This window comes from Pan paniscus, chromosome 1, assembly GCF_029289425.2.
Source record: "Pan paniscus chromosome 1, NHGRI_mPanPan1-v2.0_pri, whole genome shotgun sequence".
In the NCBI taxonomy this organism is placed as follows: domain Eukaryota; kingdom Metazoa; phylum Chordata; class Mammalia; order Primates; family Hominidae; genus Pan; species Pan paniscus.
In genome coordinates, this window is record NC_073249.2 from 207,021,242 (window position 1) to 207,049,205 (window position 27,964).

Here is a 27,964-nt window from a genome sequence, read left to right on the forward strand (position 1 = left end):
GGCTTCATGAGTGCAGCAGCACCTGGACACGTACAATGGTTGGAAGCTCATTTTCAGCAGGAAGCCATGCTAGAAGATGACACTTCCCTGTGGGACACTGGGGGACTGAGTTAAAGACTCTGAGCCCCCTGAGGACACCACCTAGCATGCCAGTCCTAATGCAATGCCCATCCCCTTACCCAGCCAAGCCCAGCCCAGGGAGACCTCAGGGACAGTGAGGTCACCGGTGAGCCCAGCTCTCATCCAGACTGCCCACTGCAGATGTCAAAATCCCACAATCACTGTATTGTCTGCCCAACTCATTGGTTCTCTCTGTTTCCACACTGGTATGTGAGCTTCCTGAGGATAGGAGCTGCATCTCAGTCATTCGCTTATTTATTCAGTCACTCATTCATTCAACAAACATTTTCCAAGCATCTGCTATGGTCCAAGCATGCTGGCATGTTGATACAGGCACTGGGAAGCCTGTAGCAACCAGGATTTGATATAAGCAACAGAACTACTAGGAGATACCTATATATAAAATAAGAGATGTATTATAGGGATTTAGCTTGCTGTGATTATGGGAGCCAGTAAAACAGTGTGGGTGGGGCTGTTTCTGTTTGTGCTGGTGCTGTGACCTGCAGTCCCGTGTCCCAATTGGCAAGGCAGAGTGGAACTACAAGGATGAGTAGAGCTCTATGAGGACAGACAACGACATCCTTCAGCCTCTCACTGAAGACCCCCACGTCTTCCATGTTGATGATGCAGTGTCTTCCAAGGGAAGCCAGTGCCCTTCATCATGGAACCAAGTACGCTCCTGGCTCCGAAGTAAGAGGAGCTGAAGATCCTCTGCCAGGACCTGGAGTTGCTGCAGCTCCCAGTGCTTCCCTGCACTAACACCATGAGCCAGCACATAAGGGCCAGCATACATTGGCCGCAACAGCATTTCATGCCCTGCTCCGACTATGAGATTGTAAAAATTAAATTACTCCATACCAGTTTCCAAATCTTATGCAAGACATCTCTTGAGACCCATGCTAACCTGGAACTCTGCAGGGAAGGGAATTCTAGGAAATGAAACTTTGGCTTAGTTAAGTGAAATAATACAAACCCCCAAGAGTCCACCCCTTGTTGACTTGGCACCCATATGCACCTCTCCCAAATAAAGGCAATAGCAAGATCATCTTCCTGCCTAACATAATGCAGTTTTCCCTGTATACAATCTAACAAGCTATCCTCTCCCCAAAGTGGATAGAGGATACAAAGTTCTTTTATCCATCTCAATTTCTCATTTCTATTCTAGTTGAGTGACAATCCCCTTTTGATATCCTCTGACTTGAATATTGAGATATAAGGTTAACAACACTGATACACCTTATGTAAACAGCAGCACCCGAGATGGGGCTGCAATGCTGCAGCCATCCACTGTCAGGGAATGGTAGCATATGTGGAGAGCCATCTGTAAAACAGGCCCGGGTCTTTTTCTTTCTCCTGCAATTGGTCACAGGGAACTCGCCATGAATTCATAGGTATAGGTGAAGGAGGAGGCTTGTGGCAGGCACTAGGGCCATGGGCATGCTCACACAACTTACTTGGGCCTTCAGAAGCTATTCAAGCCCGATTTCACAAGACCATTTCCATTTGATTATGCAATTGCTGCTATCCATGCTGAACTTTGTTTTGATGGGCCTGTTAACACCCAGTTCATGATAGGCAACTCAGGTCTCATGATAACTTGGTAACCTGAGGTCAAGCATTCAGTGTCTACCAAGACCTGCTGGCAAGCCAGATACTGTTTCTCAAAAGGAGAGTAGTCCTCTGCAGTTGATGACATGGCTTTGCTCCAAAACCCTTAAGGTCTGCCCTATGCTTTACCCACAGATGCCCCTCTGAGCTTCCATGTAGCATCTCTATGTGCATATACACGTCAAGCACCATTGGATCTGCTGGGTCATACACCCAAGTGGCAGAGCCACTTGCATGGCAGCCTGGACCTATTTGTTCTGGGCCCCACTCAAAACAAGCAACTGTTCAGGTCGATTGGTAAGTGGGTTGAAGTGGTACTTCATTGGTATCACTGGTAAATGGTACTTCAGTGGTACTTTGACCTGAAACATGAGCTACTCTCTAAAATCTGAAGTGCCCACAAGGCACTGTGCTTCCTTCTCAATAGATGGGAGGGCCAGATGCTGTGACTTGTCCTACCTTTTCAAAGGGACATCTCAACATGCCCCAGACTAAAGAACCCCTGGAAAATGCCACTGCAGTAGCAGGCCCCTGAATTCTTGTGGGATTTTTCCCCCCTAAGGCAAACACATGTCATACATGTCATCACCAATGCTGACGTCCTGTGAGATGCCAAGATAATCAAGGTCCCTCTGGACTAGATGATGGCATAGAGCTGGAGAGTCGATGTAGTCCTGCAGTTGGAAAGTGTAAGTGTATTGCTGTCCCTGCAAGCTGAGAGCAAATGCTTCTGACAGTTTTACTAATAGGTATAAGGAAAAAGTCATTCTGCAGTGGAATAATTAAAAAATAGGTGCCAGGGGATGTGTTGATTGGCTCCAGCAACAAAACTACAGCAGCTGTGATTGGAGGCATTGCTTGATCAAATTTGCAGTACTCCACTGTCTTTCTCTAACAGGCATCTGTCTTCCATACAGGCAGGAAAAGAAGCATTCATGTCCTGTATGCAGATTTTATTTTGTAGAGGCAGGGCCTCATTATGTTGCCCAGGCTAGTCTCAAACTCCTGGGCTCAATGAATCCTCCCACTACAGCCTCCCAAAGCACGAGGATTATAAATGTAATCCATCATGACTGGCCCTGTCTGTGGATCTTGAGTGAGATTTTAAAGCCTTGAGACCATCACTTTCTTTTTCCAAGTTCTCCAACCCATAATAATATTTTTGTTTCCATTAAAGTGCTCTGTGCCATCAACTACTTGGTCACCCTTGAACAGGTGTGGACAGAGGTGATCATTTAAGTAGCTGTTTTATCTCTTCAGGCTGTGGTCAATCAATGTTCCCCTTACCACTAAAAACCAGTCATTTATGCCTTTAAATCTAACCAAGAAGAAAACCAATTCCAGATGCAATTCAAAGAGCCCATCCTTCAAGTTGTTCCTCAGAAGCCTCTCCTAGTACCAAATTCTGAAGAGGTTAAGGAGTTCAGGCAGAAAGGCAGAAGTACTCTCATACGACAATACTTTTTTGGTAGAGATTTGACCTGGTACGGATGGGATTGCTGGCTTAGTCCTTCATAGGAGGCTGTTTCTCCTGTGCCTGGTGCTACAGCCTGAAGTTAGCAGGGCAGACAGTCTGAAACGGAAGATGGGTGTGAAGGGGCAGGGGAGAGCAAGGACAAATTGGTACCTGGGAGGATGCATGGAGCCCAAAAGAACAAACAAGAACCAGATGGATCTCAATACCTTCCACCCTAGTTTAACTGCCTGTGCACCCTGCAGGGGAAGTTGGCTCCCTTACTTACAGAGCTAAACACACATCTGGCCCAAGAGTCAGAGAAGTTAAAGAAATCCAGCAGGCTCGCCCCAGCAAGGCGAGCCGGCAGATCCATGATCCATGGGCCTGAGCCACAAACACAACATGCCCTGCTCCCAGGTGTAAAGAGAATATGACTGCACTTCCCATCTGCCTCCCAAATCTCAACAAAACATCTCTTTGGGCCCTAAACTACAGCAACTAACCAGAACCTAACCCAGAACTCTACAGGGAAAGGAATTCTGGGAAACATAGCTTAGCTAAAGTTACACAATCCAAACTTGCCACACCCACCCTGAACAAAACAAAATGTGTTTTCCTCAGTGCCTGTTGCAAGACCTGGCCCCAGCTCCAAGCTTCCCCTGCATGATGTTCTACTAAGAACACGGTTTTGGGCCGAGGTGGGAGGATCGCTTGAGGCCAAGAGTTCAAGACCAGCCGGGGCAACAGAGCAAAAGCCTCAGCTCTACAGAAAAATAAAATTATCAAGGTGTAGTGGTGCATGCCTGTAGTCCTAGTAACTCTGGAGGCTGAGGTGGGAGGATCATTTGAGCCCAGGGGTTTGAGGCTGTAGTGAGTTATGATCACGCCACTGCACTGCAGCTAGGTGACAAAGTGAGACCCTGTCCCTGAAAAAAAAAGAGACCACAGAACATGGCTTTGGGATCAGACAGACTGCTTCTTTCCCACCTCTCTTCCTTATTACCTGTGTGGTCTCAAGCAAAACACTTCACTTTTCCAGTCGTCAGGTCCCACCCCTCACATGGGAATGAAAACAGCAGCCTCACTGGGCAGTTAATAATGTCTACATGGTGTCCCGCACAAAGAAGAAACTCCAGCCAGACTCGCTGGCTCAAACCTGTAACCCCAGCACTTTGAGAGGCCGAGGCAGGCAGATCACCTGAAGTCAGGAGTTCGAGTCAACATGGTGAAACCCTGTCTCCACTAAAACCACAAAATTAGCTGGGCATGGTGGTGCATGCCTATAATCCTAGCTACTCGGGAGGCTGAAGCAGGAGAATAGCTTGAACCCAGCAGGCAGAGGTTGCAGTGAGCCAAGACCGTGCCATTGCACTCCAGCCTGGGTGACAAGAGCAAAATTCCATCTGAAGAAGAAGAAGGAGAAGGAGAAGGAGGAGGAAGAAGAGGAGGAAGAAGAGGAGGAGGAAGAGGAGGAAGAAGAAGAAGAAGAAGAAGAAGAAGAAGATCCATACACCTCCTACCTCATCAGCCCACCTTAGCTCTGTCCTCCTCCCTTCCATCCTGATCAGTGGGCTTTACTTGAGGCTTTTTCAGTTTGGTAACAACTGCAAGGGGGCTCCCCACTGCCCAACCCCTCTGTAGATATGCTTATAGAGATCATTTTACTTATGTTTGGAGGCTCACATTTGTGCCTGAAGCCCAATTCAGATAACAGTAAAGGATCTGTATGTACAGGGCAGTCTGTCCATTAAGGACATATAAAGATCTAGCTAGGGAGGCATTGCGATCTGGTCTGTATGTTTCACTAGCTTTCTTAAAATGGGATGACCTCCCTGATGGTTCTCCTGCCAGCCAAGGGATCAGCAAATGCAACAATTGAGGAGAACGCCTTTCCCCAAGTTTCGAGGCTCCCTTTGCTCTCATAATTTCCCCAGAGCTGTTCACAGCAGCCAAGGTGGAAGACAGCAATGGGATCTCCTCCACTGAGGATGAAGCCCAGAGCCCCAGACTGACTGACCACCCGGGGACAGCCTCCAGAATCCAAAGAGGCAGTTGCAGCAGGGAAGACATGGAGCTGGCCCTCAGCTGGAATCCAGGGGTTCCCCTGACGAACCCCTAATGTGGGTGAGTCCCTGAACTGCTCCTTTTGTGGGCTGGGGTTGAAGGCAATGTGGGATAGTGGCCAGAGCCCAGGGTTTAAAGCTAGGATCTGAGATCGAATCCTACGTCTGCTGTTGATGTGCTGTGTGACTTTTGGACAGTCTCCTAAACTTTCTGGGCCTCAATTTCTTGGTAGATAAATGAAGGTTCTCCATGGTTCCTTCCAACTCAATCCCACACCAGCCTGTAGTGTTGCCTTCATAACCTCATAGCATCCTGCTCCTGTGTGGATGCTGGGACCCTGAGCTGGGATGTGCCAATGAGAAGGGCCTGCCCACACCCCCTCCTGCAGAACTTACCAGCAAAACACTGCCCTGCCTCCCACCTGACCCCCATGGGAGAAGGGAGAAGTCTGGACTGGGTTCTCTTCTCTGTCATCCAGAATATCACAATTGAAGGAAAATGGGATTAGAGTGAAGACTTCAATTTCCCCCACATACCCATTCAAAATTGGATCTGGGAAATGGCTTTGATTTTAAATATTTCATAAGCAAATTCAGCATTTAAGTCCCTCCCTGTGTGGCATTGTCAAATATAGACACCGAGTCTAAATCAAACTTTTCTAAAGCACTGGTGCATTCAGGGTAATCTCATAAAATTAAATTTTATTTTGAAAACATTCAACACTAGAGCTTTTTAAATATAGACCTATTTATCATGCAGTTATTTTGGGGTATGTCGGAATAAAGAAGCCATAGGTCCTTTCTTGGAAGGATGTTCCTTTGTTTTGGAATACATCCATTCTTCTTTCAGTCTTGGTATCAGAACATCCTTTCTTTTATGAATTGATAGACGGGTTGGTTTTTTTAATGTCCTTACTTTGTAAAAAAATAAACCCCACAGCTGACACCTATTAAAAAAAAATTCCTGCTGTGTGAAATCCTAGAACCTCAGCATTCTCCATATCAGCATCAAGGTGGGCTTTAGAAGTCTCATTTTACATTGCAAGGAACAAGACAGTTTATTTCTCAAAGAGACTGAAAGTCAAAGAGGTTCAGTAACGGGTCCAAGACCACACAGCTGAAGAAGCCAGCACTGGGATTTGAATGCCACCCTCTCTGGCCTGGAAGCTGAAGCTGGCATAATCACCAGTTATCTTTCCCTGACCCCATCGAGGAAGAATGAGACCCAATACTGGAGAGGACCCCAAGGTCTAAGAAAATTAGCCCAAGAGAAAGCCTGAAGCTCATCCCAGAAAACCGTGCATTTACTAATCTTCCCTTCTGTTTCGGAGATAATGTAGACATCTTTGGGTTTATTGCCCCAGCGGCAGAGAAAGAGGCACCAGCGATCCCCCACAGCAGAGGAAAATGCCAATGTGGTTTTTATTAGCCTTGAGAATGAATTTTATTTAATACCCATACACCAGATTTAAAGAGTCAATTTGGCTCTTCTTGCGTAAAAATTCTCTGGAGGGTGGTGGTGATGATAATCTGATCGCAGAAGCTGAGAAGTAAGTGCATCTCAGGAAAGTGTTCCAACTGGAGCCAGGACGCTGTCTTCAGAGAAGAAAAGAGACACAGCCAACCCTGAGTTGGAGGAGAGCTCTTGGCACCAGAGGGGCTGCCCTCAGAAGTGGAGGCCTAGGGACCCTGGGACCCTACCAAGTCCTATGACCAGAGTCACTCTCCTGGGACTCGCTGGAGGGTACAGTGTGGCCCTGGGGGTCCGCCAAGCTTCAAGAAAGACTGAGGTCTGTGACTTAGGAGCCTCTCTCAGGAACCAGGCAGAGTCAGTACTCTGTGTTGTAGAAAAACAGAACAAAAGTCTTGGTCTGGGAGGAGCTCGCTGGGGAGGCCTAGGAGCAGAGGATGTTGGGAAAGTATTGGTACTGTGGGTTGTAGCTCCGTAGGTTTCTCTTGAGGCAGTAGACGAGCTTCCGGTCACAGGCACAGAGCTTCACATGGCAGAAGGGCCCGGGCTCTGCAACAGGACACCAAGAGCAGAATGAGGGTGGGAAGAGCATGCTCCAGTCTCAGCAGAGACCCCATGGACTTCCTGCTCCGAGGAGCTTTCAGCCTGATGGAAGAGGCATGGCTCCTAAATCGGGGGAATAGAGAATCTGATGGAAGGGGCACAGCTGCTGCTCAGGGTGAGGTTTCAGTCCAGGAGACAGCTCCTGCCCTCAGGGAGTTCCCAGTCTGATAGAGGAAGCACCTTCCTTCCTCTGGGGGACTCCCAGTCTGATGGTGGAGGCAGCCGCTGCTCTGGAGGAACTCTCATTCTCATAGAGCAGAACCATCCCCAGATTTAGCCTTGAACTCAGAGGCCCTGAGCTTGAATCCTGCTGTGTGCACTGGCAGGCTTTCGAGCTTCCATTTCCTGATGTCTAAAATGGAGAAGACTAAACATACTCTACAGGTATTTTGGGGGGGAATCAAGAAAAAGGAAGCATGTCAAGCACTTTTGCACCCAGTGGATGATTCAGCCCTACCCTGGGGGTCTGATACAGCTGCAGTAATCCTGCTCCTCTCGTCCCAGTTCTGCACCCAACTCCTCCTCCCCCAACAAGATACAGGCTGGCTGTTCTCTAGGGCAGCTGAACTTAAAGTCAGGTGCTCTTCCAATGGCCCGAACGGGAAGCCCCAGCCTTACCGCAGGTGACCACGCCCCACGCGAATCTGTATTTGTAGGACTGTGTGCGAATGTTGCAGCCCTTCTCCTCCAGCCGCCCATAGCAGTGGTCATGCGCCCAACAGCACCTGTCCGTGCAAGAGACTTAGATCCCAAGTGGGAGGGGTGCCCTCCTGACCCCATCCCTAATAGGAGCAAAAATTCAACCATGTCACTTTAGCAGAGGCCACCTTGGTGGACGCGATGTGGCAGGGAGGATCTGGTAGTGTGACTGAGTAATTTCCTGCTCCTCATTTCTAGCCAGCAGGTCATGGACCCTCTTTTTCCTCCTGGTCTCACGACTAGACTACATTTCCCAGCCTCCCTTGCGAGTAGGTGTGGCCGCATGATTTGGTCCTGGCCAGGGGAGGTAGGTGGAATTAATACACTCCACCTCCAGACCTGCCCAGACAAACTTCCCACACTTTACTCCACTGTCCCTCTGCCGCCATCCTTCGGCTGGATGGAGATGACCCAGCAAAGAATTCTGAGGCCATAGGGGATGGCAGAACTACAAGATAGGAGGAGCCAACGTGTGATTCCTACTGAACTGTTATGTGATCCAGAAATAAACTTCTCGTATCACAGGTCCCACATATGTGGATCAGCCAATATGGATGGAAAATGTAAGCAGGCCTATTTTCTTGTGTCTATACTAAACATGTACAGACTTTTTTCTTGTCATTATTCCCAAACAATACAACAACAACTTCCATAGCACTGACGTTGCATCAGCTACGATAAGTAATTTAGAAATGATTTAAAGTATGTGATGGCAACCGGGCGCGGTGGCTCATGCCTATAATCTCAGCACTTTGGGAGGCCAAGGCAGACTGCTAAAGTCCAGGAGTTTGAGACCAGCCTGGGCAACATGGTGAAACCCTGTCTCTATTAAAAAATGTATATATAATTAGCCAGGCATGGTGGCACGTGCCTGCAGTCCCAGCTACTCAGGAGGCTGAGGTGGGAGAATCATCTGAGTGCAGAAGGTCGAGGATGCAGTGAGCTGAGATCGCACCATTGCACACCAGCCTGGGCAACCAGAGTGAGACCCTGTCTCAAAGAAAAAAAAAAATGGTTGGGGGGATACAATCACATAGGTTATATGCAAATAATATGCCATTTTATATCAGGGACTAGGGCATCTGCAGATTTTGGTGTCCACGGGGATCCTGGAACCAGTCCAAGGGATGACTGTATGTTAGATGTAGCAGATTGCATATAAAAGGTTTTCTTGGTTTACAGAATAATTGAGATCTTACAGAGGAAACACCCAGTTCCTCCTATTACTAATATCTTATATTAGTATGAGACCCATGTTAGAATTAATGAACCAATATTGATACATTATTCATAATTATTCACTAAATAATACATCATTATCTCACTAATTGTAAAAAAAAAAAAAAAGCCATAATTGATTCAGAGTTCCCTAGTTTTTACCTAATGTCCTTTTTCTGTCCCAGGATCCCACTGGGGATCCCATGTTACATTTCATTGTCTTGCCTTTTTTTTTTTTTGAAACGGAGTTTCACTCTCATTGCCCAGGCTGGAGTGCGATGGCGCGATCTCAGCTCACCACCAAAACCTCTGCCTCCCAGGTTCAAGTGATTCTCCTGCCTCAGCCTCCTGAGTAGCTGGGATTACAGGCATCTGCCACCATGCCCAGATAATTTTGTATTTTTAGTAGAGATGGGGTTTTTCCACATTGGTCAGGCTGGTCTCAAACTCCCGACCTCAGGTCATCCACCTGTCTCGGCCTCCCAAAGTGCTGGGATTACAGGCGTGAGCCACCGCGCCCGGCCCATGGTCTTGTCTCTTTAGGCTCCTCTTGGGTGTGGCAGTTCCTCACGCTTTCCTTGTTCTTGACTGTTTTGAGGGGGTACTGGTTAGACATTTTATAAGATGCCCCACGATTGGGATTTGTCTGATTTTCTTTTTTCTCATGATAAGACTGGAGTTTGGGGCCATTTATTTTGCTGCTAAATTGTTCCAGTGTTGGCCACTGGGGGCTCTTTCAGTCAGCACAGGTGCCACTTGTCACATCCCCATCAATGTGGGCTTTCGTTTTGTTTGCGTTTATTTAAGCACTTCCTTACTTTTTGGCACTAAAAGAAGTTCCAGGCTCATCTCGTATATTTCCTGCCTTGGTCCTAGAATTGACCATTTCTTCAAGGAACCATATATATATATATATATATATATATATATATATATATATATATATGACTTGGAAGGGGCCTTCTATTGAAGAATGACATTGGAAACTAGATCTAGGCATTAAGTGTGCTTGTTGCTACTGAGATGTCATTTCTTTTAGACCCTCTCCACTGATAGCAAAAGAATGTTTCTATTTGCCCATGTGTATAAAAAAAAAAAGTATATGCTACTTGGGAGACTGAGGCAGGAGAACGGCATGAACCCAGGAGGTGGAGCTTGCAGTGAGCCGAGATTGCGCCACTGCACTCCAGCCTGGGCGACAGAGCAAGACTCTGTCTCAAAAAAAAAAAAGTATATGATCACACAGGTTATATGAAAATACTGTGCCACTTTATATCAGGGACTAGAGCATCTGCAGATTTTGGTATTCACAGGGGTCCTGGAACCAGTCCGAGGGATGACTGTATGTTAGGTGTAGCAGATTGCACATAAAAAGTATTCTTGGTTTACAGAAAAACTGAGAAGATCTTACAGAGGAAACACCATTTTCTCCTATTACTTACATCTTATATTAGTATGATACTAATATATCCATGATATCTATGCATACTGCTACCTATGCATACTTCCACATGTAAACATCTGTATCTACAATAAGCTAAACAGGAGTCCATAGTGATGTCTCCAACTTTAGTCATTTTGCACATGGAGCATTCTGGCTTCCTGCCCTGGCTTATCCCACTCCAACAGTGAGAAACTTGGCCCCAACCATCTGTCCTTCATTTGCTTAATCATCCCTTTCCTTTATATATGTCTAGCAGTATCAGAATTGTTAACCCAGTTGGGTATGCTTTCCAAGGAGCAAAATCTCCCATTTCACACGTTCTTCTAGAACTTTAGCACTTCCCGATCAAGAGGTGGAATCTAGATGCCCTCCCTCTTAAAGCCTTTGTGACTGCCTTGACCAAGAGTACAGTGTAAGTGACACAATGGGATTTCTGAGGCTGACCATAAGACACCATATCCTTTGGTCTTGCAGTTTGGGGTCACTCACTCTTGCAACCCAAGAGTCACCATGCTGGGAGGAATCCCGAACATCCTTGGAGAGGCCTAAGTGACAGGAATTGAGGCCTCTGACCCGCTCCTAGGCCAGGAGATGCTGACCACTTGCCAGCCATAGGAGTGAGCCATCTGGAAGGTGGATTGTCCAGCCTCAGTTGTCCAAGCTGAAGCTGCGACAAGCCATCCCCACAAGCCCTACCCAAATGGCAGATTCATAAGCAAAGTAAATGACCAGTGCTGTATAAGCTACTACATTGAGGACCACTTGTTACGCCACAGTTGACCAACTGACACCTTAGGCCACTGAGATCTTGGGATTGCCAGCTAATTTCTTTGAGGCTTAGTTTTCTTATTTGTAAAATGGTACTTTAATACTCATCTTCCAGAACTGATATGGAATTGAATAAGAAAACGCGGGTGCAGAGCCTGGAGCCTAAAGGGCAGTTATAGCGATCAGCTCACCAATCGGTGCCATCCTTGGGGGTTCCTCGGCCGCCCCAGCCGCAGTAACAGCCGTAGAAGCCGTAGTTTGTCAGGGCGTTCTTCCCTGTCACCTTCTCGATCATTGATTTTAGGTCCAGCAAGCCTCCTTGCACAGCAGGCACACCTGGAAGATAGCCCATGTCCCCAGGTGACACCCAGGCAGCCCAGCCCTGCTTTAGGCCCACTGCCCAACATCTCCTACCCTTTCTCCCACCCAGGGCTTGGAGGGACCTGCATGTCTCTTTTTTATTCTCTCCATTAGTGGGAAGGGAGGTGCAAGCAGTATGGAGAACTGGTTAAGAGTTTGGAATTGAAAAATGAGCAGACCTGGGTTCAAATCCTGGCTCTGCCACTAATTCAAAGTATGGTATTGAATGGAGTCAGAGCCTCAGTTTCATCCCCTGGAAAACGGGGACCCCAAATTAGCAGCTACATCTTGGAGTTGTCATGAGGGTTAAAATAAGATCAACTATGTAAATTTTGAGCATGGTGGCAGACACATAGTAAGTGACCATGACATATAAGGTGTAATTCATAATGTATTTGCATGAAGCAGGCAGATAGGAGCTTCCTGTCTCTCTTGGCAATACATCCCTCTTCCCCACCGCTCCCTCCCCTCACACCCTTTAGAACATAAGGCAGAGAATCTAAAAGCAGGATGGGACTCTTAGAAATCGCTGAAGCCAGTTCCCTCATCTTACTAATGGGAAACTGAGGCGTGGAGGGAAGAGGTGCCCTGTCCAGGGTTTCACAGTGAGCCCAAGGCTCTCTCCTTGCACCAGGCCTCCAGCTCCTCCTGGAGTCTCCAGGGATCTAGCAAGACATCAAGGAGCAAGACAGCCTGTCGGGGGTTGTATATACGGTCACGGGGCCACAGGATGGGACTAAAGCCATCTATACAGTCACTTCCCAGCTGGACAAGCCTGAGCTGAGAATGACCCAGGAATCATAGGTTGGGATATTTAGATAAGAGTTTTGATTTTTATTTGGATTGATTGGGGGATTTTGTAAATCTTATTTTATTTGCATACAGGGAAAAAATCTGCCTCCTACATTTGCCAGCCACATAACCTCTATGTCCACAACCTTTACACAGCTGAGGTACAATATCTCCTAGGACCCTGCCACAGCCTTACGCATGGACTGCATTAGCCCATGCCAGATGAGGAAGCAGAGGCTCGGAGGCATGAAAGCTCTTGCTGAATGTCTATGCAGTCAGTGCAGAGCCGAGATTCAAACCCAAGTCTCTACGACCTCAATGGCTGGTGTCCTTTTCACCACCCTGTTACTCCCATGGGGTAAAAGTTCATTCGAAGGTCACAGGGCTAGCACTTACTACAAGCCAGGAACCAAGCCAGTGGGAGGAGGCCTTTCATCTCTGGGGTTCTGGAAAAAAAAACACATCCCACAACAGGTCTATCAGGCAATGCCCCCGTGGCCCATTCAGATCCCACCCTGGCTCTCCACCAGGCCCCATCTATTCCACTCCCCGTCATGGTGGGCAATAAACAAGATGAGTCCAGCCAGAAAAGATGAGGCAAAAAACTGTAGGTCCACTGAGGGCCCTGGCTGCAGAGGGGCAACAATGGAAGCATTTGCAGGGACAGTGTCCCTACCACCAGTGCACTTTTAGCCACAAACACCCTGACATACTCACCCCGTTGGCAAAATGGCTAAAAGGGACCAGAGAATGGGCAGGATTCTTAAATGGAGATTTGGTGGCATACGTGGAGAAGCAGGACTTGATATAACCTAGACATGGCCTTTGATGAAAGATGTAAGACGGAAGAAAAAAATTCCTGGACAGAGAGCACTTGACGCCCACAGCAGGAGGGCAGAAGGAAAGCCGATGATTCTACATCTCATACTCCTTTTAGCTCACAGTGCTGTAGTTGCCTGTTTTCAAGGATGTCTACCCTGATGGTTCTTTGCAGGCAGAGGCTGGGTGGATGCACACCTCTATTCTACCACTGAGAATAGTGCCTGGCCCAGAGGAGGTGCTCAGCAGTGAAGCCTGGGCTCCCGCAATGTGCCAGTGGCTTTCAGGGCCTGATTATGGCTCTTATGGGCCCCAAGCGCTTTTGCCTTTGTAGGCATCTTTCTGCTATATCTTTATATTTATATCTATATTCACACAATTATTTTTGACAACTATGATGCTATAAAGAAAAATGTAATCCAAGCTGGATTTATTATTATATATTCATTATTATGTTCATTTCCTTCCTCTTGATTTTAAAAGAATTTATAAAATTAAGACACTCTCCTGGGACCCAGGCACTGTGTCTACCTAAAGAATAAGTCAACCCTGGGGGCTCACGAGAGTGCTGCAGGGTAGGTATTACTGTCCTCATTTTGCCACTGGGAAAGTTGAGGCTCAGAAAGCTCAGGGACCTTGCCAGAGGTCACACAGCCATTAAGCAGTGGAGGCTGGATTCGAACCATGTCCTTCTGCGCCCCTCACTGCACCACGCAGCCTCCCTTCCCAGAGGCATGAATCCTTTGAGGGGTCTGTGTTTGTTCCTTCTCATGCTCTACCTCTCAGGCCAGAGCCCTTGGCTTCACTCCTTAGAATCTGTCTTTGGTAAAAACAGCCATTGCCAGCCTAGAGTCCAGGAAATTCCATGTGTCTCAGGCCAGCACCTGATTCTAATTTGGCTTCTCAGAGGTTCCTTGCCGGCAGCTGCCTGATTCCCTTCCTCCTAGGATCCAAAGTCCTTGTTTGTCCACAGCTGGGCAGGCCTGGGGCTCTCCCCTTCAGTGCTCTGTTGTCTCAAGTCCCTGAGTTGAATGGTCGCTTGTGCCAGAGCTCTACCTGAACCCCTGGTGCCTCCCAAGACCTGGCCTCCAAACATGCTTCAGACTCCCCTGGGCTCCTGGCTACTGCGCTGGCAGGCCAGCCCTTGTCCAGTAGCAACTCTGAGTTCCAAGAACATTCCTGAGGGTTCTGTCCACAGCTGGCCTCTGGGACAACCCTTGTCCAGCAGCAACTCTGAATCCCAAGAACATTCCTGAGGGTTCTGTCCACCCATAGCCTCTGCTCCAAGGGCTCCAAACAGCCAAAGAAATGGCCCTAGACCCCACCATTCCACACCAATCTTTCTCTGCTGCTCCCTGGAACTGTGGCACAAGGACACCACCTGCCACTCACTGAGCACCTCTGGTGTGCCAAGCACTATCCTCTATCTCTCTAAACCCATCAATGACCTTGGCAGGCCCGGTGTCTGTCCTTTTAAACAGTCACTTGTTCAATGAATAACAGTTGTTGATTTTACAGATAAGGAAATTGAGGCTCAGACAAGTGAAGTGAGTTCCCCAAGGGTTTAGCCCAGAACTGTGAATCTATTTCCTTGACTGACTCTACTCCACTGCCTCTGAGCATACCTGGGCACTAAACATGCTTTTGATTTTCTATATTTTAGGACGCTTTGACATCTTGGAGGCCAGAGACAGCCTGCTCCTTCCAGGGCTGCTAGTTAATTCCTAGACACCTCAAATGGCTCCTCTGTGAGCATGCCTTTCATATACAGACCAACTGTGACAGTAGGTAGCTGGTCAGACAGGAGCAGGGCAGGAATGTCAGGCAACCATCAGGTGATGGGCAGGAAATTATTAACCATCTCTCTAAAATAATAACTGGTCACAGCCAGCACCAGGGAAAGGTAGTCTCCCAATAAACAGGAATACCTGAAGTGGGTGATCAGCAGCTTCCAGTAAGATCTCAGGAGCTGGGTGAGTGGGCTCACACATGTGCATGAAGAGGCAAAATGGCGGCATTTAACTGGTATATGACCTGCTAGGGACGTTCGGCTGGTAAGGGAAGAACGCCTCAAGGGAGCATGCATACAACTACAGTACACTACATGTACACTGTGCATGCTCCCTCCCAAGTGCTGGCAGGTCACTGAGCGTGCGGACAGCCCACCCCACCAACCCAAGGGAAGAATCAGGGGATAAGGAAAACAAGACCCCGGAAGTATGCCAATGTATAAAACCCCAAGTCAAAGGTCAAACAGAACCCCTGAATCTCTCAAGTCGCCTGGTTGGCCCCTCTTCCAAGTGTACTTTACTTCTTTTCATCCCTGCTCTAAAGCTTTTTAATAAGCTTTCACTTCCACTGTGAAACTTGCCTCAGTCTCTCCTTCTGCCTTATGTCCCTCAGTCGAATTCTTTTTTTTTTTGTCTCACTCTGTTGCCAGGCTGGAGTGCAGTGGCACCATCTTGGCTCACTGCAACCTCCACCTCCCAGGTTCAAGTGATTCTCCTGCCTCAGCCTCCCGAGTAGCTGAGATTACAGGCGCCTGCCACCACGCCCGGCTAATTTTTTGTATTTTCAGTAGAGATGGTTTTCACCATGTTAGCCAGGATGGTCTCAATCTCCTGACCTCAGGATCCGCCCACCTTGGCCTCCTAAAGTGCTGGGATTACAGCCATGAGAATTCTTTCTTCTGAGGAGGCAAGACCTGAGGATGCTGAGGCCTGTATGGATACGTCCCACTGCTGACACAACCAGTGCCTTGGTACACCCGGGCCACCTTTCCCTCACTCTCACACTCCAAGCCAAGGTTTCTCCTGCCCTAAATCACCCCAGGGCCAGAAACTGGACAACTAGGGAAGCCTGGAGTTCCACTGACATGATTCAAACTGGCCGGTCCTAAACTGTGTCCCCTGCCCCACCAGCCTTTCCCAGAGATCACAGCAAAGGCCCTGGGCGATGCTTCCCGTGGCTCCTCCTGACCTGCCGACCTGGCACTTCCTGCGTGGCCCTGGGTGGAAGCACGCCTTCTTCTGGGAGCTGTAAATAACAAGCTATCTTTTCAATGGCAATCATTTCTTGATCTGTTGGCCTCCCCATACCTGGAGAAAACCCACACCCTGGAAAGAGTAAAAAAGCAGTTTCATGGTGGAGGTGGCAGAGGCATGGAGTGGCTGCCCCAAAGAGCGGAGAGCCATCCACTCAGCAGAGCCCAAAGCGGGCCCCAGGAGGAGGATGTGGGCTCAGCTATTTTAATCAAATGACCACAGAGAGGAAGCACATAGCCGCGAGAGAATTTCGGAGGAGGGCAGCGGTTGCAGTAATGAGAGGGGAGAGAATAGAGACGGACAGCCCAAAGGAAGATGTGGAGGCCAGGACGTGGCCAGGTTGCCAAGGGACGGGTCCCCCAAGTCCACATGCAGCAGCTCCAAGACCTCCCAGTTCAGGTCTCCTGGCTGGAAAGAACGCACAGTGCGGAGCCTCACTGCACAGAAGGCGCTGCTGAGCCCTCCTGCTGTCTGTGAGAGAGGTGATGGGGGTTCACTCCTCTTCGGGCCCTGCTCCCCTGACCAAGGGGTCCAGGTGTCTCCTCTCATAGCCCCTCTCTCGGCCCTGCTCTCTGCACCTCCCTCAGGCAAAGCAGCCCCAAAGATGAGATTCCTCACCAGTGAGACCTTTTCTCCGTCCTCAGGCCCACAGAAGAGGCCGGGGCTGGGCCCGCCTGGTTTTAAAGACCTCTCTGTCACCTCCCACACTCCTGCGTGGGCCAGCTCCAAGATTCCTGGTAACTCACATAGGAAGCCCTACTTCCCTTCACCCTGGCACAACTCCTGGGGATTTTTTTCCATTGTGTATTCAGAAGCAGTTGTTTATTTTGGTTGTTTTTTTGAGACGAAGTCTGGCTCTTTCCCTCAGACTGGAGGACAGTAGCCCTATCTCAGATCACTGCAGCCTCTGCCTCCCTGGTTCAAACAATTGTCCTGCCTCAACTTCCTAAGTATCTAGGATTACAGGCGCATGCCACTACGCCTGGCTAATTTTTGTATTTTTAGGAGAGACGGGGTTTTACTATGTTGGTCAGGCTGGTTTCGAACTCCTGACCTCAAGTGATCCACCCACCTCACACTCCCAAAGTGCTGGGAGTACTGCCACAGAAGCAGCTGTTTTCTGAAGCAGGTCACAGTGCCCAGGTGGCTATCAGGAGAGACAGTGATCAGAGTCGGGCTTGGGCCACCCTTGATCCAGGGCTCTTCCCCACCAAGAACAGGAACTCTGGATTACCCCTCCAGGGCACAGCCTCCCTCCCACCCACCACACTGGGTCTTTGCCAAGTCCCCCAGCCGTGGGCTCCTGCTCAGATTTTATCCTGTCTCGCTCAGCCTCAACCCAGGAACTGCCAGAGAAGACAGGCAGCCCCGCTCCCGGACTTGAAGCTTTGTCCCCGTCCTCTTCCTCTTGTTCCTAAGTTGCCAACCCCCAACTTTTTCTGCCTTGTTCCTGAGCTGGGGTGACTCGGGAGATGCCTGCAGAAACACCACAGAATGTTGCCTGCCACGTCCAGGTGGTAGCCCTTTTTTGGCACCTGACTCTGTGCTAACTTCCTACAGTTCTTCTCTCAGGGAAGGGGAAAGTGCCAGGCTTGCGGTTAGAGAGATGCAAGCTGGAGTCCCAGCTCAGCCACTTAGTATCTGTGTGACCCTGGGCAAGTCACTATATTTCTCGGTTCTTAATGTAAAACATGAGAATTATGAGCCCCTCCAAACCCAGAGGCTCCTGGTGAGGAATGTAGTATATAAAACAAGGCACATGTGGGTCAGGCACAATGGCTCACCCTGGGAGGCTCAGGTGGGAGGATGGCCCGAGCCCAGGAGGTCCAGGTTACAGTGAACTGTGATTGCACCACTGCACTCTGAGCAACAAAGCAAGCCCCTGTCTCTATTAATGAATAAATGAATGCATAAAAATAAAAATAAGGCCTATAAACTAATGTCAGTTGGGGAAGTATGTGGCCCAGTGGGTAACATCACAGGCTCTATATCAGCTCCAAGTCCTGGGTTCAAATCCTGGCTTCCTCACCGCTAGCCACATCACCTCAGGGCTGACTGAAGTTCATTTGCCTCAGAGAGCTGTTGTTAGGATTAAATGAATTTATAAATTTATAACTTAGAGCCATAGCAAAGGCGGAGTAATGCTAATAAATCAATGACAGCTCACCTTCTAGAATGTTCTCACAGGACATAAGTAGCTACTAGTATTCTCCATTTTCTACTTCTGTTAATTCCACCCTTCACACCACCACCCCACACACACTTTTTTGAGAAGACTTGGATTTTTGTGTGTGTGTGTGTGACAGGGTCTGTCTCTGTCCCCCAGGCTGGAGTGCAGAGGCACAATCACAGCTCACTGCAGCCTCCACCTCCTGGGCTCAAGCCATCTTCCCTCCTGCCTCTGCCTCTCGAGTAGCTGAGACTACAGTGGGCACCACCATGCCTGGCTAATTTCTTTGTGCATTTTTTATAGAGTCGGGGTCCCACCATGTTGCCCAGGCTAGTCTCGAATTCCTGGGGTCAAGTGATCCTCTCACCCGTGCCTCCCAAAGTGCTGGGATGACAGGCATGAGCCACTGTACCCCGCCAAAGACTTGGATTTTTGGCTCCTGCCTCTACTTGTATTGACTTCTTTTTCTCTCCCTCTCTCTTGTCATGGTAGCATCAGAGAGAAGCCCCTCCTTAAGGCCCCCATGAACCTTTCTCTTCCTAGGACTAACCACTGGGCTCCCGGAAGAACCCTGTGAATTCAACTCAATATCAAAAATATTTATGAAGTGTCTACTACGTGCCAGGCACTGGGATCCCACGGTGAATGAGACAGAACTTGTGCCTTCACAGAGCTGCCCTTGTGGCTGGTGGGAAACAGATCGTGAAGACAGAAGTAAACACAGGTGGTGTCTGGCGGTGATCAGAGCCATGGGGAAGAGTCCTCTCCCCGTCCTGTATTTTCATTTCTTCTTCTCAACCAGTTTCTTCCCCCATCTACGAACACACACCTGCTCCGCCATTCTCAACCAAACAAAACCAAGCCACAAAAAAGAAAAAAAAATCCCTTGCCTCTAGGGACAATTCTACTTCTTTTTTTCTCTAAAAGTCAAATTTCTAAACAGAGAAGCTTGCCCTTCGTCATCCCCCACTCTGAACCCTTCACTGCCTGGCATCTGCTGCATCCTTGAGCTTGCCCTCAGGGACCCCCAAAGCCTGGCATAGCCCAAGCTTGGGGGTCACCTCCTCAGTCCTTCAGGGCACTCATCTTGAAGTCCACCTCCTCCTTCTCGAAACTCTCTCTCCCTCTGGGCTTCACAAGGCTGCACTGTGCCGGCTGCCCTCCTGTGGCTAATCCCCCCATCCCATCTCTGTTGGCCCCCCAAATGCAGGTGTGTTTGTGGGACCTGCCCTCTGGAGTTGCCCTTCTCTGTCTCAGCCACTCTCTGGATGAGCTCATTCGAGTTCAGGGATTTAGCTCTTATTTCTATGCAGGCATCCGGGGGTGTCCCAGACAGAGAAGTTTGGCCCTAGCTTTGACTCAACAAACAATGCTTAATGAAGGAATGACTGAATACAGCGACCAGGAGAAAGCACAATGTCAGATCCAAGATCCAACGTAGGAGAGACGTGTGTTCAAATCTGTGTCTCAGCTGTGACCACTGTGTCACCTGAACCAGCTTTTTCTCCTCTTTGGGTCTCAGTTTTATCTGTGTAAAATAGGATAATCATAGAACCAGCCTCACTTAGTAACGCTGATAATTCGATGAGATAAGTCAGGCAGAACGGCCCGGGACAGTGCCTGGCACCCTGTAGGTGCTCAGTAAGTCATAACTACCATAAATATTATTGTGATTATGTCTTTCCAGTAAACTGAGAACTCCATGAGGGTAGGCTCTGCGTCTGCTTCGCCTCTGTAACCCAACACTTGGCACATAGTAGGTGCTCAGTAAGAGTTTGCTGAGTGAATGCACGACTCCTCTGGCTCCAGCTCCATTCTCACCCCACTGCCCAGTCCACATGTCAAATATGATTACACAGAGATGGATGGATGGATGGATAGATAGATAGATGATAGATAGAGTCTGATATTCTATCCCAATAAGCCTTGGGAACCTCAGAACTAAACTCACTGTCCCCTCAAAACAGTCTTTCCCAGTTCCCCTTTCTTGGCAATGGATCCAATCATTCACACTTCGGTGATTAAAGATACCCCAGCCACTTCCACCTCCAATTGAATGGAAGCCTCTTGAGGGCAAAATTCTCCTCTGATCCATTTCTGATCTTAGCACCTAGAACAATGTCTGACCCATTATAGATCCTCAAGAACTATTTGTAGAACTAATTAAACATCACATAAACACACTTGTTCTCTGTCATTTGCTGGGTCTATCACATGCAGGCTCGCCCCAGGTCTAAAGCCCTGCCAAGGGTAGCCATGGAAACCTGGACACTCCCTCACCCTGAGAACCTAAGCTGCTAAGATATCCCTGGCCTTGTCAAATGGTTTATTGGCACATGGAACAGGATTACCCAGGGCTCATTGGCAGAAAATCTACATCAAGTCCTCCTCCTCCGGGAAGTCTTCCATGATCCTTCTTTCCACAGGGAGCTTACCTGTCTCTGGAATGTTATAGACCTCATCTGATATGCTGTCCACTCTGGCATTTCCTGTTGGAGGGGATTACAAGGCTGATGGCTCAGAAAGGAATGAGGGAAGAACTCGGTCTTTAATGCACATTTGCTATGCTACAAGTGCAAGGCAAGTTCAGCATTCATGGTATTCCTTAATCTTCACAAAATCTCATGGGGCATTATGATCCCAATGTGTAAGCAAGGAAACAGAGGGGCAGATGTTAGGTACCTCATCCAAGGTCACACAGTTAGTAACAGGAGGACCCAGAATCGTACACCTGACCCATCTGTCTGTCAAATCTGTGTTCTTTACAAAAAAGGGTTGAGACCCAGTAAGGACATAATGATTGGGATTTTCACAAGACATCTAACCAGAGTGTCACATGGTTTCCTTATAAACAAGGTGGAAAAGTGAGAGCTGAGTTACAGTTGGTTAAGTTGGTTCAGTGTTCCAATAATTGCGGATGAGTGGAACTGGATTTTTGGTTATAAACTTTCAGCCCAGGGCTCCATACAGCCCTAGGAAATGCTTTGCTTGATCTACACGGTGCTTTAAAAAAAAACAAAATGGAATTAGCTGCCAATGTATAAATGCTAAGAGATCTTAGACAGAAATCCACATTTCCAGGCCAGGCACAGTGGCTCATGCCTGTAATACCAGCACTTTGGGAGCCCGAGGCAGGCCTGAATTGAGGTCAGGAGTTCGAGACCAGCCTGGCCAGTGAGGTGAAACCCTGTCTCTACTAAAAAGTACAAAAATTAGCTGGGTGTGGTGGCGAGTGCCTGTAATCCTAGCTACTTGAGAGGCTGAGGCAGGAGAATCGCTTGAACCCGGAAGGCGGGGGTTGCAGTGAGCCGAGGTTGCGCCACTGCACACTATCCTGGGGGACAGAGTGAGACTTTGTCTCAAAAAAAAAAAACAAAAACAAAAAGAGAAAGAAATCCACATTTCCACATTTCCATTTCCAGTTTCTTTTTAAAAGATCTAGGAATCCTGGGTCTGGACTCCTACAGGCAACAACTGGCCATTGCCAAGAAGTAGCTGCCCCCATAGATGTGGTATGTGTTTTGCTCTGCCCTAGTCCTTAACCACTCCTTACAGTCTTAAGTCTAATCTGCCTCACAATTGCTCTCTGCCTGGAGGAATCACTGGTCAGCCCTCATAAGCCAATACAAGCTGCACACCATGGACTGAGGCTGGATGCGTGGTGCCAATGCCCTGGAACCACCACTTATTAGCTGTGTGGCCTCTGGCAACTTTCTTAACTGCTCTGTGCCTTAGTTCACCATCATGAATAATTGGGTAAATAATTGTACCTGTCTCATCTCTATGTTCTGAGTTGATACACGGTAGATGTTTAGGCACATAGTAAGGTCTCAATAAATATTGGTTATTTGTAATAGGATGGTGGGACATGCCCCCAAGTGACTGCTCAGAAACTTTTTTCAAGTGTTTAGTAGGAATTCAGGAATGGTGGGAAGGACTGGCCAAAGAGCTGGAGCTGGGTAGGTCACAAAGGCCCTTGGGGGTCAGGCTAAGGAGGTTGGATCTTGATCTTGTCCTGATCTTATCCTGATCTTGATCAAGAACAAGATAACCTGAGTTCTATAAGAAGAGAGTGAACAGGCCCTGTCCAAAGACCCCCAAAGCTGAACTGCACAAGGACAGGGTGGGTAACACAGCTCAGCAATCACATGCGTGACCCCCAAACCCAGCACTAGTCACATCACAGAGGCAGTGGTCATCTTTGGCGGTGGTGGCAGGACTGTGGTGCCCAGAACGAGGGTTCCTAGCAGGCCACACCCAGAGGGATGTGCCTGGCCCTGGGCCCCCATGTGAGGAGGCTTAGGAGGTGTCTGGATCACAGGAGACAGAAGGGAGGGAATTGGGGCTGACTTGGGTTTGGAAAGTGGCTGGGGGTACCCAGTCTGTCTCCGAATCTCTGAAGGGCTGTGGGGAGTAGGAGGAATCAGAACTGTCCCATGTGGCTCCAGATTGCGGAACCAACACCCACCAGGCACGGACGCGCTAAGCAGCCAGATTTTGGCTCAATCCAAGAACGTTTTTCTAACAGCTCATGTGTCCTGGGAATTGAATGAGCTGTCTTGGGAGTGGTAAGTTTCCTCTCCCCGGAAGGCACTTTTTATTTGCCACTTTTTAGGAAAAGAAATGTCGCATGGGAGGTGGGCACTGAGTGGGTGGGATATGCCCCCGCTCGACTTCTCAGGAAAAGGAACTTAATCTTTAAGTGTTGGAAACACTTAAAATGCAGACAAGATCTGTCAAAGCTCATGAAGTCAGCTTCGTCAGTTATGAAGCCTCGGTTCTATCCTGTAAAAAATGTTTTTAAAATTACGTTTTGCCAAGGTTCAAAAACAAAGAAAACTCATAAGCCCTTCAGTTGCTCCGTAACATGGAGGGAGCTGTCAATTTTTTTGTACTCCCTGTCCTGTAGGACCCCCTCCCTGCAACAGTTTATGCAGGCCAGAGTCGTGTGCAGATATGTTGCAAGAGCAATGACCAGCATGAGAGAAGTGGATGGGCTCCAGGATGCCCGCAGGCTCTGACATTCTGTGCTCTTGAACTGACTTATTCTTGAACTCTCTGAGCTTTTCCAACAACAGCTTTTGCATTTCCTGCTCCCCCTGCCTAGAATACTTAGTCCTTGATTCTTTATCCTCCAGGTCTCGCCTTAAATGCCACCTTCTCCAGGAGGCCTCCCCTGACTACCTACCCAAGGTCACCCTGTTTTTCCCCTTCCTAGCACTGACCGTCATCTTTAACTCTCTTTTACTTACTTGTTTATGGCTCATGTGCCTTATGCCTTCCCCTAGAATATAGGCATCTGAGGGCAGGAAACATGTTCATCTTGTTCTTTGTTATATTATTAGCAGGTAGCAGAGGGCCTAATGCATATCTTCTTTTTTTTTTAGACGGAGTCTCCCTTTGTCGCCCAGGCTGGAGTGCAATGGTGTGATCTCGGCTCACTGCAACCTCCGCCTCTCAGGTTCAAGTGATTCTCCTGCCTCAGCCTCTTGAGTAGCTGGGATTACCACGCTGGGCTAATTTTTGTATTTTTCATAGAGATGGGGTTTCACCATGTTGGCCAGGCTGGTCTCGAACTCCCAACCTCAAGTGATCTGCCTGCCTCTGCCTCCCAAAATGCTGGGGTTACAGGTGTGAGCCACCGCACCCGGCCCCTAATGCATATCTGGTGGCTGATAATTATTTGTGGAATAAAAGAATGATGGGATGGATGAACCAATTAAATGTGGAAGTAGAAGCAGCCCCATGTGGGTTTCAGCCAGGCTGTAAATTGGCAGCTTCCTGTAAAGATACACACCGCTAGTTCTATCTGGGTATCAGCCTAGTATGCACATGCAGCTTATACATATGTTATAGCTATTGGTTAATAACAGGCTCAAGTTCAACTTTCACCATAATTTTGGCTAAGAAGGCAATCCACACACCAACTTCATAGCAAATACATGTTTTATCTTTGAAAAATGTAATCCATTAAACTGTTCACTCTTAAGAAATCTCCCATGAACTAACCTTCCTTTCTGTCTTTGTTTCTGTTGTTTTTCCTCCACCTAAAATGCTCTCCACTCTCTTTTTCTAACCGGTTAAAGTCTACTTGTTTTTCCACATGGTTAATGTCCCTTCTCTTTTTGAGGAGGGAGAAACCCTAGGAAATGCTGTCACTCTGCCTGGCAAGATCACAGATGGTGCCCAAGGTTCTAGGCTCATGAGCCTGAATCACCTACAATTCAAGGCCGCTCCACCTGCCTCAATCCCAATCCAAACGAGCAAATCTTTCTTGAGCAATTTTGTGGGCAGAGGTCCCGTTAGGCACTACGAGGACCAAATGCAAAGTGAAATCCACCAGTGCAAGCACCGAAAAGTTTCTAACCCAGTGTCTGTCTGTTAGGACAGGGGACGTGGGAACAGGCCTTCAGAATGTCTGTCACGTCAAGAATAACATTGAAACTCTTTCCCTGGGCCTAAAAGGAGGTGCCTCCTCTTTTGAGACACCTTCCCTGATACCTCCCCAGCAGAGTTCATGGCTTCCTACTTTTTTCCTGGGTCAATCTTCCTAACCTCTGTAACAGCACATAGCACATCCGCCCAAGTCAGAGGCACCTGTCTCCCCTCATAGGACATGGCCCCGCACAACTTAGCCCGCCACCTACTCCAGCCTTGCCTTATAGCACCCCTAAAGCATTCCTGGGAAGAAGCCAGATGTGAAGGCTTTTAGTTCCTTAAACTCACTAATTTCAATCTCTCTCTCTCTCTCTTTCTGTCTCTCTCTCCCTCCCCCTTTCCCTTTTCATCTGTTATTCCCTCCCTTTCTTCTCTTACTCAACTCCTACTCATCTTTGTAAACTTAACATACTTACCATTCAACAACTATTTAGCAAGCACCTATTATGTGCCAGGCACTGTTCTAGACACTGGGGATACAGCAAAGAGCAAAACAGCTGAGAACCCTACCCTCATGGCAGAGCTTGCATTCTGGAGGGAGAAGACAGAAATAGGCAAGCAAATAAATAAAATGTACAGCTTGTCAGGTGGTGATCGATGCAATGGAGAAAAATAAAGCAGGGAGCAGGGTGGGAGTGCTGAGTGTGTGTGTTTGGGGATGGGGACGGGGACTGTTGATGGTGGGAGTGGCCACTTTATTTATTTATTTTTGAGACTTCTTGCTCTGTTGCCAAGGCTGGAGCGCAGCGGTGCGATCTCAGCTCACTGCAACCTCCGCCACCCGGGTTCAAGCGATTCTCCTGCCTCAGCCTCCTGAGTAGGTGGGACTACAGCTGTGCATCATCATGCCTGGCTAATTTTTGTATTTTTAGTAGAGACAGGGCTTCACCATGTTGGCCAGATTGGTCTCGATCTCCTGGCCTCAAGTGATCCACCCACGTTGGCCTTCCAGAGTGCTGGGATTACAGGCATGAGCCACGGCACTGGGCTGGAGTGGCCACTTTAAACAGGGTGGCCAAGAAAGGTCTTGCTGGGGAGGTGACACTTGAGTAAAGCCATGAAGGAGGTGAAGGAGCAAGCTATGGGGACGTCCTAGGGGAAGAAAGATCCAGGCAGAGGGAAGAGCGAGTACAAAGGCCCCAGGTTAGGAGCGCACCTGTGAGCTGAGAAACATGGAAGCTGGGTCTGCCTTTGCCAAAATGTCTTGTGAATCCATCGCCCTGCCCCGAACTGGATCAACCCCCTGCTCTGAGCTCTCCCAGTACCGTGTGCTCTCTCTCTTCACAGAACCAATCATATTGTGTTTCAATGTCTCTCCCACCAGGCTGTGAGCAACCTGCGGACAGGGACAGTGTCTTTTATTAATACTTTGACATCTCCAATGCTCAGTGTAGGGCGTGATACATATTTATTGATGAAATCAATCAACAAATGAACAAACTAGACTGTGAATCCTTGAGGGTGTCTCATTTATCTCTCCCTGGCAGCACCTAGCACTCTGTATGGCACAGATTGGGTCCTAGGAAAAAAATGTTTGTTGAATGGCTAATAAAAATAGCTGATGCCTTATTGAGCCCAGATACCACACTAAGTTCTTTATGGGGCTTCTCTCATTTTATCCCTAGGGTGACCCTATGAGGTAGATATTACCATCATATGCACTTTGCAGATTGGGATACTGAGGCTTGAAGAAAAAAAAATGACTCACACCTGTGCCCAGCTGGTCAGTGACAAAGCTCGGAGTCGTCCTGATCCATTTGACTCCTGAGGCCACGTATACTTAGCCCAAAGCTAGACCATCTTCAGAGAGGGAAGCGAGAGAGAGAGAGAGGGAGAGATGGAGGAAGGGAGGAGAAAGATCTCCCTATAAGGGCATCTCACCCTCCTCTGGGTTTCTTTCTGTGTGTACCAAAGTGTCTGGCACACAGTGGATGCTCTCAACAGTTAAGGGATGTTAAATAGATGTCGGCGAATTCTCTCCCTAAAGGGGAATATTTGCCTGTGGTTTAGGTTAAAAAGAAATCCAAGCAAGGCCTCAGATTCACGTAAACACAAGTCCTAACTCAGCCTGTTCATAACTCTCCCTGGTTTTGCCCGTAATTTTAGGTATGACCTTCCGGTAACCTCCATCTTCCCTTGAGGTGTGGCCTGGCCTCCTTAAGAGCCCGCTCTCCAGGCCTGACAATGACAGGTGAAGGACCCTAGCAGCCTTAGAGAGACTCCTTCAACAGAGGCTGTGCCTGCTCACCTCCACCTGGGCCACCTCTTGGGCTCTCCACACACCCCCTTCTCCAGTCTCTCCCTCCCAGCTGGCGTCCCTCCACAACCCCCAATTTATGCAGCCCCCATCAGTAACTAACCTCTTTGGCCTGGCCTCAAATCCTGCTCTAGAGGTCTGCTCCCATGAGCAACTTCCTTGGGCAGACCCTGGAGCCCCGGGTCTTGCTGGCTCCCCGTCTCCAGTCGGAACATTGGTATCCACAGACCATGGATCCGGGGGGAGTCAAATTCTTGGCCTCCAGAATCTTAAAGCTGTGAATGGGAGTGACCGATGATGAGGACAAACCCGGAGGTGGGGAGGAAAAACTTCTGCCTGGACCCAGCCGGGTAGAACCCTGCTCAGCCCCCGACTGCCTTTGCAGAGGCAGGAAGTCCTGCACAATCAGGGCCTGTGGCTGGCTGTCCTGCCAAAGGGGCTGGGCAGTCACCCAGAGAATTCCAATGCGGGTGGATTTGAGTCCTGAAATATCCAGGCCACGGCTTTAGCCACTTCACAAGCCTTTGCTAATCCCCTCAGCCCGAAGTAACCCCTACCTCAGTCCTGGGCTCAGAACCTTGTTAAGGCTCTGAGAGCCTGCTTAGAATCTTGACTATCTGAGTCCCTGGGGGCT

The 27,964-nt window shown here is 48.5% G+C and overlaps 1 protein-coding gene across 3 annotated transcripts; it reads right to left on the reverse strand.

The window, feature by feature from the left end:
• Nucleotides 1-5,932: 5,932 nt before the first annotated feature.
• Nucleotides 5,933-27,723, reverse strand: PLA2G5 (phospholipase A2 group V). 3 transcript variants are annotated; one of them, XM_003814411.5, is made up of 5 exons: nucleotides 27,434-27,561; nucleotides 12,999-13,048; nucleotides 11,642-11,786; nucleotides 7,940-8,046; nucleotides 5,933-7,267 (listed from the first exon to the last, which is right to left on the reverse strand). In XM_003814411.5, exons 2-5 carry the CDS (start codon nucleotides 13,036-13,038, stop codon nucleotides 7,143-7,145), a joined length of 417 nt encoding a protein of 138 aa, XP_003814459.1. In that variant the 5' UTR covers nucleotides 13,039-13,048; nucleotides 27,434-27,561; the 3' UTR covers nucleotides 5,933-7,142. The 3 variants fall into 3 exon arrangements, with proteins under 3 accessions (XP_003814459.1, XP_034812952.1, XP_054953290.1); XM_034957061.3 differs by lacking the exon at nucleotides 12,999-13,048 and having other exon boundaries at nucleotides 27,434-27,718; XM_055097315.2 differs by lacking the exons at nucleotides 5,933-7,267; nucleotides 7,940-8,046; nucleotides 12,999-13,048 and adding an exon at nucleotides 8,060-9,010 and having other exon boundaries at nucleotides 27,434-27,723.
• Between the last annotated feature and the right edge of the window lie 241 nt (nucleotides 27,724-27,964).

Bases quoted from the DNA above. Each gene is read 5' to 3' on its own strand.
- PLA2G5 (XM_034957061.3), bottom strand. From the start codon at position 27,545: ATGTTCCGACTGGAGACGGGGAGCCAGCAAGACCCGGGGCTCCAGGGT. The intron at 11,787-27,433 runs GTTAGTTACTGA...GCTATCTTCCAG, and splicing joins TTTGAGGCCAGGCCAAAGAG to GTGTGCCTGCTGTGCAAGGA. The intron at 8,047-11,641 runs GTGAGCTGATCG...TTGCACGGACAG, and splicing joins CCCAAGGATGGCACCGATTG to GTGCTGTTGGGCGCATGACC.